At 32.5% G+C, this 21,699-nt stretch overlaps 3 protein-coding genes across 4 annotated transcripts in view; 1 reads left to right on the top strand and 2 right to left on the bottom strand.

Annotated features, from left to right (window-relative positions):
- LOC133197362 (uncharacterized) overlaps positions 1-3,286 on the bottom strand; it is a 34,335-nt gene extending 31,049 nt beyond the window's left edge. The window contains exon 1 of the mRNA XM_061333355.1: positions 3,206-3,286. The gene's annotated coding sequence lies outside the window, so the exon portion shown is untranslated. The remainder of the gene's footprint in view (positions 1-3,205) is intronic.
- Positions 3,287-6,273: 2,987 nt separating this feature from the next.
- Positions 6,274-7,105, top strand: LOC133196412 (uncharacterized). 2 transcript variants are annotated; one of them, XM_061332305.1, is made up of 2 exons: positions 6,274-6,326; positions 6,582-7,105. In XM_061332305.1, exon 2 carries the CDS (start codon positions 6,593-6,595, stop codon positions 6,995-6,997), a length of 405 nt encoding a protein of 134 aa, XP_061188289.1. In that variant the 5' UTR covers positions 6,274-6,326; positions 6,582-6,592; the 3' UTR covers positions 6,998-7,105. The 2 variants fall into 2 exon arrangements, with proteins under 2 accessions (XP_061188289.1, XP_061188290.1); XM_061332306.1 differs by lacking the exon at positions 6,274-6,326 and adding an exon at positions 6,349-6,421.
- Positions 7,106-10,372: 3,267 nt separating this feature from the next.
- LOC133197360 (coatomer subunit delta-like) lies at positions 10,373-19,761 on the bottom strand. The gene is made up of 12 exons (XM_061333350.1): positions 19,655-19,761; positions 19,018-19,057; positions 18,585-18,808; positions 18,274-18,453; positions 17,869-18,068; positions 17,086-17,177; positions 16,898-16,970; positions 14,753-14,918; positions 12,136-12,283; positions 11,656-11,764; positions 11,162-11,366; positions 10,373-11,005 (listed from the first exon to the last, which is right to left on the bottom strand). Exons 1-12 carry the CDS (start codon positions 19,655-19,657, stop codon positions 10,916-10,918), a joined length of 1,530 nt encoding a protein of 509 aa, XP_061189334.1. The 5' UTR covers positions 19,658-19,761; the 3' UTR covers positions 10,373-10,915.
- Between the last annotated feature and the right edge of the window lie 1,938 nt (positions 19,762-21,699).

Below are 21,699 nucleotides of genomic sequence, written 5' to 3'. Positions count from 1 at the left end.
TGCTGTTCTTAAGAAGAAGATTTTTAAAGATTTTTCCTAGGTATTCCTAAGTAAAAATTTGATGACCTATTGTGGCCCCAATCTTCCCTCCAGGGGGGGGGGGGGGGTGATTTAAACAAACTTGGAACTACCTTAGGATGCTTCCATATGAATAAAGGCTTTACTGTTTTTGAGAAGATTTTTCCAATAAATTTCAACGTAAAACTTTAATTCCCTATTGTGGCCCCACCCTATCCCCAGGGACCTTGATTTGAACAACTTAAAATCTATACGACCTCAGGAAGATTCCCCATAAGTTTCACCTTTTCTGGCCCAGTGGTTATTGAGAAGATTTATTTTTGAGAAGATTTTTCCTACATATTTCAACGTAAACCTTTGATTCCATATTGTGGCCCCACCCTATCTCCGGGGACCATGATTTGAACAATTTATAATCTATACTATCTCAGGAAGATTCCCCATAAGTTTCACCTTTTCTGGCCCAGTGGTTATTGAGAAGAAGATTTATTTTTTAAAGATTTTTCCTATATATTTCAATGTAAAAATTTTGATTCCCTAATGTGGCCCCACCCTACCCCTTGGGGGGGGGGGGGGCGTGATTTGAAATATTTAGCTTCTTCATTACATCAGGAAAATTTCACAGAAGTTTCACTTTTTCTGGCCCAGTGGTTCTTGAGAAGAAGATTTTTTTAATTACCCACCCTATTTTTGCCTTTTCTTGATTATTTCCCCTTGTAAGGGGGCTTGGTCCTTCAATTTTTAACAATTAAAACTCTACTTTACCTAAGGATGCTTTGTACCAACTTTGGTTAAAATTGGCCCAGTGGTTCTTGAGAAGAAGTTGAAAATGTGAAAAGTTTACAAACTGACGGATGACAGACAACGGGTGATCGGAAAAGCCCACTTGAGAAAAAAATGATTAAGTTTAATGGTTCACAAAATTCATGATAAGGTTGCATGTACCAGTACAAAAAAACGGGTTAATAAGGATACTGTTTATGGTGCTTACACATTACACATTCATAGTATTCTAAACCTAAACATTTTATATGCTTGACCAGAAAATGTATACAACATTTTTGAATTAATAGCACCACATGACACATAAAGGCACACATAAATATTATGGATAACATTTCAACAATAGAATGCTTTCATTGTTTGTTTCTAATCTATGAGAATAAATGGTTGCAACATTGCAAGTAAAATAAATTTTCCTGCAATTATTGAACCATTCATCCCCTGGCCATATAAACAAATACAGATATTTTATTTTTAATATTTATGTCTGTATGAAGTATTAGTATAAAGTGGATAAAAGTATGTAAAATATTGCACTATCGATCCTAAGTTTTAATTAATGGTTGTCACTTCTTGAGAAACTTTAAAAAAGATGGCTTTAAAAAACCATATGTACCAGTAACTAGTTAAGAAGTTTTTAATGACTGATCAATAGCAATGGTTTTCATATTAAGAAACAAATATTCAGTGGATCTATCTATCTCTCCATGCCCCTCTCCAAGCTATCTCTCTCTATCTCTCTCTCTCTCTATATATATATATATATATCTCCTGCTATTCAATATAAATGGCATTTTACTTTTTACACACCTGATTTTACTCACAATTTATCCCTTCTTCTACATTAAGATTTCATCACAACATTACAAGCAAAGCAATGAATGAGACTGACACATCAGTACAAACTAGGCATGCACATGCAAGGAAGTTGAGTACTGAAACACATTTAGATTTTATCAGTAAGAATCTTAAAGATTACATTTCCTTTCTACATCAACTCTTTTGGGCTATAATTAATTCCTCACAGTTCAAGAATAGAAACAATTATATTTGACAGCACCATACATTTACAAACTCTTTTCTTTCTTTTGGTGTGAAAGCCTGTTATATATGAAAGTATATTGTACTTCCAAATAATCTGAAATAAAACTTGTTATAATTATGTGCAAAATTTACAGCTTTTGAGTGTTATAAGCACATCAATTTCAAAAACACACACACACACACACACACACACACAAAAACAACACATTTCTTTCAATGAAACTCTGTGATGTTTATCTATAAGAATAAAAATTATTTTTTTAATTCAAGAGAGTGGATTGAATGTTTAATTAACTTCTTTACCAACAATTTTTTATTGATATAAGGAAAACCTGATATGAACCAGAGAAAAAAAAATTCTTGGAATAAAATATGAATGATGTTTACTTGGAAACAAACCAAATTTGTTCCTGTTTAGGCTTATTTCTGTTCTTAAAAAATCTGAATAAATTAAGTAGCACATTCTTCTCCGACTTAATAATTGACACTGAAGTAAATTTGATAGATATCTTTATTTAGATTGATGAAACAATGTGGAAAGTAGATTATGTTTTTGCATATTATTAAGTTAAAACCCTCTGTATATATTTCTTTGAAAGTCATTGTTTTGGGATTACTTACATTTTAATTTTTTCTGAAAAGCAAAACAAATTAGCTCCCTCTATTCTGAGCATTCTTTTTAATGTATGGTCACTTATGCCAAGTATGTAAATAAAGTATGTAATTAGAAAGTTTTTTTTATCTGAATATGGAGTGGATAAAAATACATATATCAACATGTAAAGTTTGACTTTGGGATTCAGTGTGTAGTCAAATCACCATAAGTATATTATACCAGTGGATTAAAATAATGACCCAAATTGTGCAGTATCTTGATTTTCTCCAGTGGTTCCTGAATCCAGATCTTATTTGTTCCATTGAATCACAAGGCAATGTTACTTATTGTAACAGTATAAAATCAAAAATGAATTAGTGAGCTGGTGCATGAGATATAAATAGTTTAGCAAGAGACATATAAGACCAAAATAAAAATGGTTTTATACGTCTCTGGCCCATCCCATCAAGATGGCTGTAGCTCTTCAAGACATATATGCATTGTTTCCGTTGGAGTATTTCCATTTATTTTTTGTAAAATTAACCAACAAAAAATGAAAACCAAACAAAAAGAACACAAACTTAAGAAATCCTTCAATTTAAACAACCTGGCTTATCTGTACTTTTCTACAGTGGAAATGAGATGTAACCGAGAAAATTCGCATGCATATTAACCTCATTTTTTCCTTAGAGAATGCATTTAAAAACCTTGGAACATTCTAAAGAATACAAAATTATATGATTCAAATAACAAAAGTAAAAATACCTATACTGGATGACTTTTTTCATTAACATTCAAGTCTTCTTTGTCCGAAATAATCTGTCAATTTCCACTTCTTTCCTCCATCTTGAAAAATTGAAAAAGTTAGGGTAAAACCAATGACCACGAATCACTATATTCCGGTTTGCTCTGTCAGATGATTTCTTTACAGGAGAGAGAGAGAGAGAGAGAGAGAGAGAGAGAGAGAGAGAGAGAGAGAGAGAGAGATTCAATACTTTTTAAAAACTAAAGTAATGCTCTGATAGAAGAATTTAACTAGAAGACCTTGCTTTATTAAAAGGGCAAAGGGCAAATATCTTTTTTCAGAAGAACAGAGACATATAAAAATCATATATATGTCTCTGATATTCCATAAAAATATTTGATCTTTTATTGTGGTTCCATCCTATGGCTATGAATTTGAGTCTGCACTATCTTGAGATGCTTACATACTAGTATTAAAATGATTTATGTTGACCCTTCTGTTCTCGTGGGGATTTGCCCATATCTATTCCAACTGTAAAGCTTTGATCCTTTAATTATAGTGACGCCGTCCGTTTCCCATCTGGCCACGATTCCACATAACCTGAATCTGCACTACCTGATTATTTATACGACTTATTAAGGCTGATGATATGATTAATGAAAAAAAAACTTTAAACCTTTCCGTATTTCCTTTCGTGGACCCAAACCTACACCAGAGACTTCGATTTTACATGTTATGTTTTAATTAATTAAATGTTTAAATTAATTAAATCTCCACTCCTTCAGAAAGCTTTATACTGCCTATGTTTTGTTTTTTCTGTCCCTGAGAAGATTTTAAATCACGCCGCAATATTTTTTCTACGTCTTAATACCTCTCCATAAAAGTGGGACTGAATAGCTTTTCATTTGCAGGCGCGTAGCCAGAATGGAAGTGAAGTGTACAGGGGCGTAGCTTCCATTGTGGCAATGAGGCAACTGCCTCACTAGATTTTTAACCACCACCACTCCCTCCCATAGTTAATAATACATTGCAGAAAATATCTTGTAAAAATTATAATTATCCAATTCTATAATGTACGTTCATATCATCAAGGTTCGGGTTCTTCCTCCATTACTGAAAACTCCAAGTTAGATAATGATTGGAAAATATTAAAAATTGATAAATGTTTGACAATTATAGTTTTGAAGAATTAAAAACAAAGTTAAAGAAAACGTGCATTCATCTTAAAATGTGTTACAAGTTTTAGTAAACACAATTGTTTAACATAACTAATCTTTTACCTCGTCGGAAACCTGCGGTCGGTTTAGATTCTATCCCATAGGTTTCTGACGATGCTCTTTAAAATACTTTAATAATATGTGGTATCATATCCACGATATGAAACCGGTAAAACTAAAATTCTGTGCAGGACAAGTCTGATATTTGCATTCTAAACCCCCCAAATCCATTTTTTGTCCGGAGAGATGTGTGGTGCTCCCCCTTTAACCAGGGACCTATATACTAACTAGTATATAGGTCCCTGCTTTAACCCTCCCCCACCATAGCGCTGCCCTGGACCTGTTTGCCCCCCCCCCCATACCCCCTGCCTCTATGGGTTTGCCTCACTAGAATTTAAAGTCAAGCTACGCCCCTGGTGTACGCAGAAAACGTCAGGGGTATGGGCTCCCAGTAGGTCCAGGGCGCAGCCCTGGTGGGGCCCCAGGGGGCGAAGCCCCCGGAAACTCCTTGGTTTTACCAAATATTTCAATTACTTTCTTGCAGAAAATATCATGCTATTTTGCTTTTCGTTAGATATTAACTTCCGCGGAAACTTATTGTACTTGTACTTAAGGCTGAATATTTTACCGATATATTTGTATATATCGTCTGCACCTTCATTTTCATAATGTTATTTTCGGGTACAGATAAAAAAAAAATTTAGTAGAACAAATAAATATTGTATTTTAAATCATATACTATTTGATCAAGCCATTCAACGACATGTTGAAATTTAATTCCTCAAAGATCTTTAAAAATTATCAATGTGTTATAGAACACTTACAGATTTAAAAGTGATTTATATGGATTTGGCATTGATTTAATAATAGATTTCAGACTTGATTGTATAAACACGATAATACAAAATCCGATTCGAAACAATATGACAAACAATAATTTGAAACAAAAATATTTGCTGGATGACACTGAGTTTTTTTTTCTCTGGATAACTCTCTCTCCCTAGATTTTTTTTTGAAAATGATGTGTACGCACTTGCGTATAGGCAGCTACGCGCCTGATTTGAACAATTTTGAACCCCCTTTACCCAACTTAAACAATCTTGAACCCCCAAGCTTTAATCAAGGGCACTTTTTGGAAGTTTGGCTGAAATTGGTCCAGTAAATGTGAGAAGTTTACAAACAACATGATGCAGGACAAAATTCGATTAGAGTCATCTGTACTTGGCTCAAGTGAACTATAAAAAGGCGGAGGATTGGGGGTAGGGGATGTAGACTCGTAGAAACAAGTTCACCAGAAAAGTTCAATACCTCTTTCCTACGGGACAACGGGCCATTCCATCACTTGATCCACTGCTGTTTATCGATGCCCTATTGCAATACTGTTCTTATAATTTGAGAGAGAAAAATACATGGATAATAATTAAAAATATTTTGTCTGCACGTACTAAATGCAAACTCTTCCCAAATTTACTAGTAGTTTGAAGTTGAGCCACGAAAGACGACTGAGCTATAACTTCGTTTGGAAAATCAAGTATTATTATTATCATTTAAAAATGTTATTATCTCTCATGAAAATGAAACCTTTTTTCCGGGTATAGATTTAAAATTAAAAGTGGTCTATTCCAGCAGACATGTTATGTCTCTGATTCCAGGTATTGTAGCATTGTTTTTGAAGGGGGGGGGGGGTATACGAAAACTAATCTCAAAATGTTTGACAAACAAGAAAATAAAAAGAAAATATCCGAACTCAAAAATTCTTTTTATGGTTGGGGGGGGGGGATTTTTTTTTCATTTAGAATCAGATTGATACACCGTACTATGACGTATCCCTACACATATATTATGACGTATACAGTGAAATGATGATTTAGCTGCGTAACAATCAACTGTCACGTGACGTAGAAACCATTCGAGGAAGAATACAGTGAGTAATTATAAATAACTTCGTAATTACAAAGTATAAATTTAGAGAGATCCTACATGTTTAAAGTGGAAATTACCTAACGGATAAAAATACATGTAAATAATTTAAGCGTGGATATAATAATCTGATTCCACTGTCACATGAATATCACAACTGGTCTAAATTGCGTACATTTGAGGAAGTTTTCGTGTGTACAATTTCTTTTTTAAATATCTTAAAATATTAATGGACATTGATAAATGATTTTTATTACAGAATTTCTCACAATGCCAGAAAAGCCTGGAAAACGCGAAAGCAAGAACGAATCTAAAGGTGAGCCAAAGTTTCTAACTGGTAAGATGTATGATATTCTGCCAGAGATTCCAGAGGACCGCAAGTCAAGACCCAAAAAAGCGGCTAAAAGACCATCACTCGGGAAAATGTACGATATTTTACCAAGTATCGGTCCAAACGTGTACTCATACGAAGATTTCCAAAAAATGTATGAAGATTCTGTCAAGTCGGAGGATGCTTTGAGGAAATGCTTACACGCGCCATCCAGTGATGCAGTACTAAACCATGTGACAAATGACCAGGAACTCGCTGAAGCTTCCACGAAACGGTCATCGTCTCCACTCAGAGATGTGAAAAAGCGTCGCATGCCAAAGAGGGCCCGTCTCCCGGATACATAAACTTTCTTTTTTAATCTTAAGTGTGATGGTTCAAGATTTCACATATTTGCTTGTTTAAAAAAAATGATTTAATGTAGCAATAAAATTATTCAAGTCTGTTCTTTCAAATATTTTTCATATATTTATTATGGTTTTGATCCAGCAAGGTGAAAACCACGCAATTAATACAAATATTTTCATTAGACAATCGAGGAGGGGGGGGGGATTTAAAATAAATTAATAATAATGCATTTCTCACAATTCTTACTACAAGTTCAACCTTTAAAAAAACTTTGCAGTTATCCACCAATATTTTACAGAGGGTAGAAAGGTAGTTTTTTTTTTTTATTTTATTAAATATATCAATTTTCAGTTCTTTATTTGCTTTCCGAGAGGGAATTTTCAAAGGGTTGTTGAAAAGTGTATGTACCTGCACATTATTTTTAATTTAAGTGGTTAATTGACACGCATAAATCTCAAAATAAAGAAAACAAAACAAAGTTACAAAAATGTTGGCAGAGGTATAATTTATAGATAGAGCTACATGATATTACTCGGCACTATCCAACATGAAACTATTTCTAACCATCACAATTTGGATGTCTGACTGACATAACTTATTCTTGTTCTCATGCAGCATGATTTAATTATCTCCCTTTACATCTATTAAGGACCCTCTCTACACTGCACCCTATTTTTAGGGTACTTTTGTGTAATTAGACTGACCTAACATTTGACAGGGGTGAATTCAAAAAAAATGACCAAACGCATATTTATCAACCCACACTGAAAATACATGCAATGAAAATAGATTTCTATGTCTCAGCATATGTCTTTAGATAGTGTCTAAATACCTGCCAAATATCTCGTTGATATCTCAATTAACAAAAAAGTGATGCCCAAAAATGATGCTAAAATTGTCAGGAGTGCAACACCTTTTTGTGACATTTTGAAATTTCAATATTTTTTGGAGATCTGTGAAATAAAAAATAATGCTTCATGTTGAAAATAAAGACTTTCCTGATAATATTCAAAGTATTGAGCTTTAAATGTGGACTGTCATAACTTTTGTTTACTCAAGTTGTGGTCGTGGCTGATGTTTAAAAAAATGTTGTACCATGTCAGGAGTGCAACAGAAAAAATGTAGTGTTGCCAAAAAAACATCAATTGTAAAATTCTGATAGAAAATTAAGACAAAAAAGAATTTTGGAAGTGTAAAATAATAACTGATATACATTTTAAAACTTAAAAATGTTATATAAATCACAAGCAGCATTAATGAGAGTCAAGTATATGTGCATACCCAAAAATGTCAGGAGTGCAACATTTGATGTTTTGCTCCCAAGCATGAAAAAACTATTATCATTATATGCTTTTCTGATTTTTATTTTGGAAAATAAAGACACTAAGAACATTTTTACCAAATAGCTTTATCAATTACAGGATTTGTCTGTGCTTCAGATCCATATTTCTATGGTCAGGAGTGCAACACATTTTTTTAAAGATTCAAGTTGTGTGAAGAAAAGACTTCTATTCATGCTTAGAAGTATTCATTAATTAATAATGATCTTTTTGTATAATTTAATGCTAAATTATTGACAGTTTTATTATCAAAATCCTTCCTTTTTCAATTTTATCAATTCAGATGTGTTTTTATCTTTTTTGTGATTTTTTTAATGAACGTTAAAAATAAACACACTAAAACATTGTCATTATATTCAAGTAATTCCTCCTCAACTTCACTGAAACAACAGAACAAGTTCTTATGTAATTTTCACTTCACAATTCTACTTTAAAGGCACCAATGCTTTTGGTCAGGAGTGCAACAAATATGTTAGAATTATAAATCATCCAATAAGAATAAAAATAAAGAAAAAATGATGAGTAGAATTTTTCTGGTGGGTTACTGTGTTTGTCTTCTAAAGGAAAATATGCTTTAAAATATATTTTATCTTCTAAATATACATTTAAGCTAGTTTTTTGAGCATAAAATAGGGTATAATTCCAGAAAAAATGTGAATTTTAAATACTTTCATCTGTTTAATCATGAAGTATTGGACTATAAGTATTGCACAATTTCATTACCAGTTGATGTTGCCAACATTTTATGAATTTTTGTGTTCTATGGTTTTAATTTTAAACTTTACTGCAGTCAGGAGTGCAACAAAACTGGTTCATAATTACCGATGCTTTTTAACTATCTTTACTAAAAAATAAGTTGAAAAAAATGCTTGATACTATTTGATGTTCAAAACACTATGTCTATCAACAAATTACAGAAAATTTACAGTCAATTCAGGGAATATTTTTCATCATTTCACATATATTTTAAATACAATTTATATATATTACACTTTGCAAATAATCATGTTTTAAGGTCTTCAAAATATGAAAAACCTGCTGTAAACGATGAAAAATATCAACACGATAAATTGATTTACAAAGTAAGAATGGGTTATTGTGTGCTATAATTTTTAAAACAATGTTAAATAAAATACATATCAGATGTCAGGAGTGCAACACAATAATGTAACATAGGGTCACTTCAAAATCTAGTATTTTTTGTAAGAGAACTCATATATAACAATTCTTTTTTGGCCTAGATTTAAAGAATTGACTTGAACGGACAAAAAAGTGAACTTTGGGGAATTTTATTGCTTCATATTTTTTTCAAATTAAAACTTTTCAAACCAGAATTGAAAAAATAATGTAAAATAACAATCAAAAAGCCAATTTTTTGTCACATGTACAAGAGAAGATACTCATTCAAGGTATAGATTTAATCATTTATACCCCTTTTACCATTTTGAAGCATAAAAAACTATAATTTCTTGTGATTATGTATTTTAGAAAGTCTTTCAAGGTGTAATGATATTTTCTTTTTTCAAAAGAAATTTTACTAATAAAAATTCTGAAACTTTTTAATACAATTGTCTATTCTATTGCCACTTCAGGATTTTAAACTAGAATCCATTTGCAATATGATGATATAAGTGAAAAATATGTTATAAGTAGTTGAATTTTGCCAAAAAAATTCAGTTTGGTGGTCATTTTTTTTTTAATTCACCCACATACAAGTAGAATAAATTGTTATCTGAACTAAATCACATAATTTGAAATAAATCCAAGTATTCTAAACATTATATTACACCAAGATAGAGTATTTGTAAACTTGATTTGCATGTATTTTATCCATTTGAGTAAGTGAAGGCAATTTTTCTTTTCTATTACTTCATTGTCTTTGAAGATTTTTCCTGAATAAAAAAGGCACGCTCCCTATATTAAAAAGGAGTTAGTTAATTTCAAAATATCCTCCTTTATGCCAAATTTTCTCAAAGTCCCAAAAACATTTTTGATCAGTGTATAGAGGGTCCTTAAAGACAATGACACAAGGAATTCTCATATTTTATAAATATTTATTCTTGTTATGTACATGTGTAATCTTTGACACATAGAAGTAAAAGTCTGCTTTAACAATCAAATATACAGTTCCTATTTGACAACAAAAGACAAAACGTTTGCAATTTTTACGGATATTCCTGGGCTTGGAATGATAATTACTGTTGTAACCCTACCCAATAATAATGAAAAGAAGAGCTAGAGTAGCTTTTATGTCATAATGCAAAGGTCAGCACTTAACTTACAAGAAATATGATTTACCTTTCAAATTTTAAAAATGACCAAGTTCCCAAATGACACTTTCCAGGGTATCTACTAGTATCACAGCTCCTTTTGACAGTACCAGTATACTAGTTTCACTAGGTATTTCTCTCAAACCTTCAGGATGTTCTAATCTACATTCATTGCAGGGGGTAATTATGTCACATTCATGAAGGATCATGAGGACTTTGAACTCTAACTCTGTAACCCCCCGATGACCATTTAGTTTCATTTGGTCCAAAACAGAATACAATCACAATAAATAGGGTGGAGATAGCATTACACTATCTCATATTTGTCCACATAAAACACCACCTCTGAGGAAAATTTCACAGGACTGTCATCACTGCAATTTTGAACTTCTGTAATCTGAAAAGTTAAGCAAGTCCCATTTATATATATGTATATGTGTAACACATATCGTACCTAAATAACAGAGAAATACTTTGAATGTGTAGGTAACAGTGTTAAAAAATGCTATGGAGATGAGTGTGCATAAAAGTTGAACCTGAATGATGAAGTTACCTGTAAATCACAGTAAGATTTTTTGGATATAAAGTTAACAGTGACTGGGAAGAAGTCGTCTGGATGGCCAGCGATACTGAACTCCATGCTCCCTGACTCGTTACTGGCATCAATGACAGGTAACATCCACTGGAGTACTGCCTTCCTGCTGTCAAAGTTGTACTCCCCATCACACTCCCCTACAACAGGAGCTCCAACACCAGATCTACAACATAAGTATTCAAGTCCTTCATTCTCTGTCTGAGAAAGATATCTTTACAATTTTCTGGATTGCTGGCTCTTGGACTGTATGATTTTATAAATAAATGACACTTAAAAATGCCCAAGTTTAATATTGTTGACAATGGCATAGGATGATGGATGATCAGAAAAGCTCACTTGAGCTTTCAGCTCGGGTGAGATAAAAAATAATGAATGAATGATACATCTTTTTTTTTATGTACAACTTAAATGACTGTTTGACTGTCACAGTTTTCTCAGCAGAATTTACTTACGGTACAGGAATTAGAATGGTGACATCATTGAGCTCTAGGTCTGTCTGTTTCAGTTCATACTCAATGTTAACATCACACCCACTTCCAGTGTCATTAGGCCAACAGTTAACTAAAACACAGAGTAATATTCAAAAAAGGCACAGAATTAGTCTTCTTGAAATCACAGTAGTGTTTGTCATCTCCAAAAATCTCCATTTTAATCTTCAACTGCCAAGGGGTCATAATAAAGTACATTTGGTCAAGTTTTTGATACATCTTCAAATTCGAAATCTCCCAATAAATATTAGCATTGATTTAAGAAAAAAGGAAAAGAAAATACTTTTAAAACTTTTATGAAAATATAAAAGTAAAATGCCAGCAGGCAAGTTATACACATACATGGAATTTGTGTCTGATGTCAGAAACCTTTCATAATATTTGCTTCGTAATTTTTCCATACATTCATAAAAACAAGTAGAGTGTACAGAGAATTTCCCTTACTCTGAAGGGGCATCATGTCCTCATCCTGGCTCTGAAACCTCCACTTGAGTACTCCAACATCTGTGTTCAATGGGTATGACTTCTCTTGGTTTTTCAGAGCAATACAAGATGAAGAGTTGAACAGTTTCTTGTCAACATTAGGATGTGTCTGTTAAATAATAGAATATTGTCTCAAATCAGTGATCAAATAAATAATGAACAAATCTTTAATGTTTGGGCCATTAATGGAAATCTTTTCCTTCATTGACCATAAAAAGGGAAAAATATATTATTATAATGACCGCAATAAAAATTGAAATGGGAATTCAATGAGGACAGTCAACTATTGAAGACAACTACAGTGAAACCTGTCTTATCCGACATGTTGCGGAAAATAAAATCAATGTCGGATTAGGCAAAGTGTCGGATTACCCAGTGTTGAATATTTCTGAGCATTATCATAAGTTTCAGATGACTTCATACAAAAAAAAAAATCATTGGTTTAGAGTACACATAAATTCAATTGTCAAAGTGTTTGCACAACTGTGTTTCTTGGTTGTATAGAATATATCTGATTAGCATTTCTTTGAGAAAAAGCATTTGTGAAATAGCATTAGTAAACTCTGTCAGGGTTGGCCGGGAAATACCAGTGGTGGGAATTACCAGTGGTAAATACCGGTATTTCCCGTCCCGGGAAATACTACAAATTTCTCTAAAGTGGGAAATACTGGGAAATACAAAGTTAAAGTTTTTTCTTTCTTTAATTCATTCAATCTTATATAAAATTCAAAAATAAAATAAACATAAACAAAGATGAATAATATGGAATATGTCTCAAATTGCAATTGAACATATTCAGAATGTATCACTACTCCAGGTCCCATTCCCATAAGCATTCTGTGTAAAACTGAAGTTTTCCAATTCAAGTTTCTTATCAGTTTTGTAAAATTATTAAGTTTATTAATTATAAATCTAAGAACAAAAAAACCCCAAACTTGTTTTAATCCTTCTATAAACACTGTAGTTATTACAAACAATCATGTTGTTTTAACAAATTGATCTGGACAGTTTTGTGCTCCTGTTTTAAGATATAATTACCTTGAGTAGAACTGAAAGGCTTCTTCTTAGTTTTGATATTAATACCATACTCTACATTTAAGAACTTTCTTAGATAAAAACCCATTTGGGATCTTTGGGTTCATTTCATGGACCTTTATAGACTACATCTGTCTCAAGCATGAAACAAATGACACTCATGACTGGTATATGAATATACTGTGTTATGATTATACAAAATGAATTACTTGGAAACCAGAATTTTTTAAATCAGGGACAATGATACCAGGTAGATATCTTAGCCAATAAGGTGTACTACTTGTCAATATGAACAAAATATGTTAGTAGCTATTTTTTATTTCCCAGTATTTCCCGGGAAATACCAGTAATTCCCGGTAATTACCAGTATTTCCCACCGTCCTGGGAAATATGAGTATTTCCCAGTTTTTTGCCAACCCTGAACTCTGTAGTTATAAACTAGATGGCTTTTTTTTAATTATTGGACAAAACAGATGGAAATGCCGATCGCTTCGAGATGTTGCAGTTTAATTTTTACTAACTGACGGTAGATATTAAAGTAAATATTTCATCTACCTTCTCTACACTTTTCTACAGATTTTCGCCATTGTTTATTTCTCAACATTGACTGTGCTATTAATACCGTCAGGCGACTTTTCATAAAAATGGGACGTAACTCTAAATCATTGTGAATGCGATTGAATTTTAATCAAACAGACATAATATTTTGAAATTTAATGGGCAACTTAAAGCGGTATTTTTTGCTTCTGGCAAATCTTTTACGTGCACAGCCTCGCATAATTCAATGTATCAATTATATATCAACCCGGAAATGAAATGTTTTCTATAAGACAAGATGCTGCCCTCAAATTGTGTATTGTGTACATGTTACACAGTAGTTCGCCGTACTCATTTTTTTTTCTTTACATGGCCTTAGGAAGGACTCTGACTGCATATATGATTTCAATTTCAAGCTAAAAATCTTATTTATTCTGTAAGGTAAAGGCAATATAAATATCATATAGTCTTTTTATTTTCTGTTGCGTGGATGCTATTTTTTCAATGCGAGAATAAAATTGATTACAACAAAGAGAATGATTGCCTAATTTTTAAATTCAAAAACCGTTCATTTATAATTGCTTATATAAACACTTTCAAACTCGTACATGTAATTGACTACTCTCTACGAAGACCAATCTTATCAAACGGGGCATTCATGTTACCTGGCCAGTGGCTAATTACGGTACACCAGTGTAATTATGTCGGATTACTCAGGTGAAATCATAAAGTAATTATCTAATTTTGTTGACAAAAGAGCGCCGCAATTCAGAATGTACAGTGGTCAGAATATACAGTGTTTTATTCTAAATAAATTATATAGAAATTTTTGGGAATAAAATATGAGGTCAGAAAGTCCAGTGTGCCGGATTGCACAGTTGTCGGATTGGACAGTGGGCACTGTATATATCATTTTAAATTTTTTTGAAAATTCATCATCAGAGTCAGATTAGATTGCTTCAATACATGAAGAAAGAATTCTACTTGTGTCCCCAATCTGACTCACCTGTAACTGAATGCCCTTCTTGTCATTGTTGAGAACATTGACCTTGATCTTTCCATAGGTTTCATCATTAACCTTCACTTTGACTAACCCATGAACTTCCATGTTTTGTAGCCCACCATCTCTACCAGCTGTAAGACTGATTTTCTCCTCTACTGCAATGTGAACACTACAAAGAATTCAATGTAGTCAGTATCTCTAAAATTATGTTTCTATTGTCACTGGAACTTATTCAAGACTGAAGTTAAACACCGACTAGTATTGTGGGAATGACAATTGGACTACAATGGTCCTCTGAGTCCCATTTCTCTTCCATACCAAAACATTTCCTGTGGCTAAAGATTGCAACAATTCTCAATTGCAGAATACTGCTGAATTTTTAATTTCAAGCATAAGATTTGTTTCTCTTGAAGAAATCTTAATTTGTTTAAAATGTAAAATTAGTACATGTACTTCTACTGTAGCCTCAATTTGACTCCATTGGCACTGATTTGCATAAATTTAAATCACTCAGAGGGGACATAGCAAATTTATTTTAAAAACCGAAGCTTTTGATAGTTTAAAAAAAAAAAAAAAGAATAATTCTTTCAATCATCTTTTTTAACCTTTTCAAGCCCTTGCCCTTAAATGACCATGAATAGAACAAACTTTAGTTTACAAGGATACTTATATTTTATTTTTGGCCCTCCTAATCCTGGAAGTAAGATTTTGTCTCACAGTAGCAAGTATTCTTTTGTAAATCTATTTAAGACTCTTTATTTGAGCAACAACAACATCAAAAACCTGAAAGGCTTCAATGATGTCGAAAATTAAAAACAATTCTAACGGCATGGTATATACTAAGAAACCCAGTAATGGAGTTTGACTCATCATTGTTACCGTAATTATAAAATTCACTGGTTGTAAAATTGTAAAGTTAAAGATTGAACTTTAAAGGTCGAGTTTCTAACCTTCTTGTTTATCCATTACAGTCCTAGTTTCATGATTATTTTACCACTAAGGGTGCAACGATAAACCGTTTGACGGTATATCGCGGTATATTTTTCCACGGTTCAATTCACGATACGCTAAACTGATATCGCGGTTCGGTTCGATCGGTCCAGAATTATCCGATTCGTCCGTTTTGTTTCCTTTTTTGCAATTTCAAAATGGCTTTCGCGCAAAACGTGAGGTCGCCGATAACGCATTAACGGAAGTTAAACTCATCTCCAGCATCTTACAGACCTCAGATTTAACACAGAGAAGGACTTAATGTGATTATAAGTTACAGATGTTAAGACAAATGATAAACTCGTTAGATCTAAATGTATTCTTTGGTAATACACGATATTTCATCTTGTGTGCATTTCGATGAAAATTCACTGTCTTGTTGACTAAAACGTGTTAACACGAGAAATATAACTGGTTTTTCTACGTAAGTAAAAGAATGAGTGTCTTCCTTTTTCATTACAATTTAAAAGGAAGATTATTAGGAAAGGTCCCGTAGTTCCCTGTAAATGTTCATCATTGGTTTAGAATTTTGTCAAAACTCAAAGATCTACCTAACAATTCAATTCAAGTTAACAAAATGTTATTTTAATTATTATTAAAAATATGAACATTTTATATAACCCTGTCAAGTTTTAAAAAATATGACAAACTTGAAAGACTTTTTAACCTTGTCATGTATCGTGATACATATCGTATCGTGAACTGAATACCGTGACATGTATCGTATCGTGAGGTTCGTGTATCGTTGCACCCCTATTTACCACTTTCTCTTTTTACTAGGTTTTCCTATGAAAAATTTACGCTTTGATGCATTGCTATTTAGAAATTAATCTGCAGCAACTATCAGTAATGTCTCCACTTTTTCTTTTTCTTTTGTTAGAGTAAACATCGTATCCATATTTTGTAACAGAATTAATTGTAGATATACTTGATGCAATTTTATTTTCAAGTTTTTCATTGGGATCATTTACAAAAAAAATTGATATGTTCTATTTAATTTTTTTTTTTTTTTGCGGATGCATCAACTGACACCTTTGGTTGCGTAAATAAAGATATGGATGCCAGAAATTCTTAAATCAAATCTCATTTGAATCTTTGGCTCTGGGAAACCAGCAAAACTGACTTACACATCTTCATTCAACTTTAAAGTGCTCTTACCCTTCTTGGTCTTTGACAGGAGTGGTCTGTTTTGCCACAGCTGATGATAATGATGATTTTGTTCCTCCCACCTCTTTAATAAGATGAAAAAAAAATTATCAAATTGAAAATTAATCTACTTCATGCTTATTGTATAGATATAAGCATAGATCTATAATCATATCAACTGATTAAATGTAATGACTTACTTTCACCCTCTGACTCCAGCTGTCCGACAAATGTATCAACATCTTTCTTCTTACTTCCAAGACGAAGAGCATTTCTTGATGATGATGGTTTGCTATAAACAGATAAGAAAAAGCTTATATTCAACTAAAATAACTTTTTTCTTATACCCTGGCAAACTATTTTGTATGATAATACATCATAGCCTACAAGTTAATTTACATTTACTAAAACTTCCCCCTCTCCCTATACACACAAACAAAATCCTACTCTATTCTATTCTGTTTTACCTACTCACTCTAACTATGTCTTTGCAGATACAGAGTGATTCATTTATTGTAAACAGGGATATTTCCCCATGTTGTGAATTATATGAATCCATATTTAAAACTTTCTTTGTGGGGTTCGTTTCCATGATTCCAATATTTCACCAAGATAAACATGACAAAGTTACTCTGCAGAGGAATATTTAAGCAAAGAGATACTTCTTTAACATAAATTATCCTCAAACAAGAATTTCCATGTTTACAGTATTTTGAATTTTCTATTTACTGTAAACCAACTTTTATTCGTGTGCGACAAATATTTGCGAGTTTCGCGACCTACTTTAACTCGCGAATATTAATCGCCACGAACAATTAATTTTGCTTTGTATTTGTACAGAATGTTTTTCAGTCATGAAAATTAATCGTCGCAGATCCATTTCAAACTGACGAATCACCAATAAAAGATGATGTGAATAATAGTTGATTTATAATATCTACTCTATGCTTGTGTCATTTATTTCTGTGTTAGTGAGTTCATACCTAGCAGGTGCTGTGTATGATGGTTTGGGTGTATCCATTGGAACACTGTCAATAATAGGATTATCTCTTTGTGTAAAGGAACCACTTCCAAAGCCCCCACCAAAGCCTCCACTCCGTCCAGATTTCTGATTCTCCCGGCGGGCGGCCTGCAGTTCCTTGGCCTTCTTCTGCATCTGAATCTTAGCTTCTTTTTCTTGTGTCTAAACACAGAAAAAATTAGAAAGCCCTTGGGCAGAAGATGTGGACAAAGCAAAAGAAAAAAAAAGATTTCTTACCACCAAAGAAAACTTTTTTTTTTATAACAAACTCATGAAAGAAACAGGCAAAATGTAGATATGAAACACGATTATTAGATTTCATAGGCAATGAAAAGTGAAAAGTAATCTATTCTGAACATTCCCTTACCTCTCTAACAGATTTGAAAACAGCCTCTTCATGTGATTCCATTTCTGTGAAAGTTCTGATTTGTGCAAGATTGACACTTTCTCTATAACCCAGGGCAACAATTTCATCAAATGCAAATATAAGAGGAAAGGCTTGATCCACAATATCTTGCTCATCAAAGTTTTTACAATACTCTGGAATCTGTAAATTAAAACAAGAGCTGATTTATTGGCAAGTAAAATATGCAAAAAGAAGTCAAGCTTTGGAAAAGTAAATTTTTAAACTCTCAAGTGTTTAACACCCACTCAGGAAAACTCACAATAAATACTTACTACTCTTGCAAAAAGCCTAAGCGTTTCTAAATCCTCTAAAATGTTACTAGCTTTAGTTGTGATTAGTAACATATACAGCTTCTCTAATGGTTGATAGACATATCGTACACTCTCAGTTTCTACAAATGTATGTTGTTTTCCGGAACTCATTAATTTTGGAAAAGCTGCCAGCAGTCCCTCAATTCGAGATCTTGTCATCTCAACAAATTGTCGAGATATTATAGCTGGAAAGAGGAGTCACAAGTTTGAGAACAATTGCAAAAATAATTTGGCATGCCAATTTCATTAACAACCTAGATTTACTCAGATTCTTAAGATTAGGACTGAAATGTTTCACACTTCACAGAGGAAGTTTTCATCTATATTCTATTCTATATGTGTATTTCATCATAATAAATTGTGCCTAAAATTTTAGATTTCCGACATAACTTACCTTTGCCTGACTTGTTGCAAACTGCTGCAGCAAGCAGTACCTACAAAGATCAATCCATAATTTTAAATTATTAATGTAATTCGTTACGACTGTTGACCAAACAATATATTTTAAAGCCACAGGGAATGAAAATCACTTCGCTGTAAGGGTCAATTCATTGTAAGCATGTTCGCTGTATAAGCGTCTTTTACCGTATATATACGTCAGTCTTTACTTAAGAGTTTTAGCAAAAATTTGAGATATTTTTCATCACATGTTGTATTTATCGGTTCATTCATATCAAGCATAATCAATTTGTTTATTTATCAAACAACATATTTTTGGGTACAATTTACATACTTTTTTAACTGAGTGCAACCGGTATCTGAACCAGAGAAAATTCGAGCCGTTTGACTATCGCATATTTACATAGAGTACTACATAATGATGATTTATTTTACACGTATTTTCTTAAAGTAACGCTTTATTGAAATATTTCTACACCGAAATCTTCTACAAACTGTTCTCAAATTCAGTTCTACCTAAATCTTCACATTTTGAACAAAATTTAGAGTATCGCTTCTCTTCGGGTAAAAAAAGAACAATAACAGTGCAAAAAAACTCTTTTTCACTCGAATGAAATCAGAAAAATACGTACCATTTTGAAAATTGAAGATAACCAACTCTATAAATATGAAAAAGGTAAGTACAGCTTGAAAATATTGTTATTGTCGAGCTGGAAGTTCCAGCAAGTCGGCCACGTCAATCTGCTTTGTATTCCTCCGCAGCAAGCAGAATGTACAATTTCATATTTGAATGCGTTTATAGTATATTTTGAACACTCAATATAAAGGACGCATTACAAGTCGTCTTTTAAGAATGGAAACAGAACAATGGTGAAAAATACATGCAAATATTATCTTCATATATTTTTTTAATTGAAGGTTATTTGCCGGAATTGATTTTAGTAAGAAATAAATTTAGAAACCTGTACCGATGTCCTTATCCGGATAAAAAAATGAATGAATAAAAAAATAGTAATATGAAAAAATAAAATAAAAATAAATTGATTAATCGAAATAATGAGGATAAAAGATGATGATGATAATGATGTTGATGAAAAAAAAATCATCATCATCATCAAGGCCAGGATGACAGATTTAGCAACAATGCTAGTTTTTCAATATAGTCCTGCATATAACATCTATATACTTATAAATTAATAAATTTTGCAAATAAACTCCGAAACGGGTGCACCAGAGTTCTTACTTACTCCTCTAAGAATACACACGATACAAGATGATGTCCGTAAACTATATTTAGATTTCACTTGCATTGTAAGTATCGTACATTAAATTAAAAGTCTACTTTTATTTTCTATAAACAGCCATGAAATAGCAAAAACGTGAGTACGGTGGCGTTTCCGGTTGGCGGATCAAAGTTACTGTCAATTTTTAATGAAACTGACAACAAGCAATCGTTTATTTATTTCCTTGAACGTCATTACTGAATTATTCAATCAAAACTTGATTTAAATGATATAAAAGAAATAAGTTGTGATAACCGATTAAAAAGGGAAATGTGCAAGTTATTTTCGTCACTCACCGATCGTAATATTGACGGAAGCTTCTAGAACATCATATAGCATCGAGCCCGATGTTAAAAAGAAAAAAATAGCTTTTGTGTGAATGGTCATTGAAATAATGGTAAATCATTGATAACACTGTAAGTTGTGAATATATTTATATATCGAAAGACTATTACATATATGTAGTAGGTTTTCCTAATAAATTTATCGGTAAAATTTGTATATATTCCTCACTGAAAGCATCGTGGCAACGAACCCGAAGTACAATTTGTACTTTGTAATAAACTTGCTTACATGAAAAGAGAATATCAATGAATAAGGCATTATTCAAGTACAATTATGTTGTATAATTTTGTGCTTTAATTTATACATTTCAGTTTTTTTCTGAATACAGTCTTTTGTATCAAATACTCGGCCTATTCCAGTGGCGGATCCAGGAATCTTGAAAAAGGGGGGCAACCGGGTTGGGGTAGGGGCCCACGGACACACCAAAAAAAAAATGATTTATTAAATTTTATGTATATTTTGGACAAAAACGGGAGGGGGGGTTGGGCCTCCCTCTAAATCCGCCAGTGTATTCATAGGGCGTTAAATAAAAGCTAATTTTTACACAGGTACTTTTAGGTCTTGGATTATAAATATGTATGCATGTACCTTATTGATATGTAAAAAAAAAAAAAAAAAAAAAAGAGAGAGGTAAGGTACAGTTTTTACATATCAATAAGGTACATCCATATTTATAAACCAAGACCCAAGTACCTGTGATTTTTTACCAAAAAAATTCTATTTCTCAGTAAAATGTGCATATTCACTGCTTTTATTCGTGACGGAAATGAAATAAGAGCATTTGAAGTACAATATCCATAACATAGTACATTGTATATAACAGGTTTCACAATAAACATCAATTAATGATTTTGTTATTTAAGTTTTACGGGGGGTTGGGGTTGGGGGGTTGGGGTTGGAGACGTACTTCTACTTCATGCGGGATTTTGAACAAAGTATTTCTTCTTGCTATTAGCCTGTAGGCTGTCAGTAGAAACTACAATATATATATTATTAGATTTTTTTCTGTCGGTAGTGGTATAAATTCAATTCCCCGCGCTTGCGCGGGA

Source organism: Saccostrea echinata, unplaced genomic scaffold, assembly GCF_033153115.1.
Source record: "Saccostrea echinata isolate AGI-Se365-2 ecotype Australia unplaced genomic scaffold, CSIRO_AGI_Sech_v1 ptg000030l, whole genome shotgun sequence".
Classification (NCBI taxonomy): domain Eukaryota; kingdom Metazoa; phylum Mollusca; class Bivalvia; order Ostreida; family Ostreidae; genus Saccostrea; species Saccostrea echinata.
Note: the sequence above shows the minus strand (reverse complement) of the source record. Positions and strands in the feature narration are given on the sequence as shown.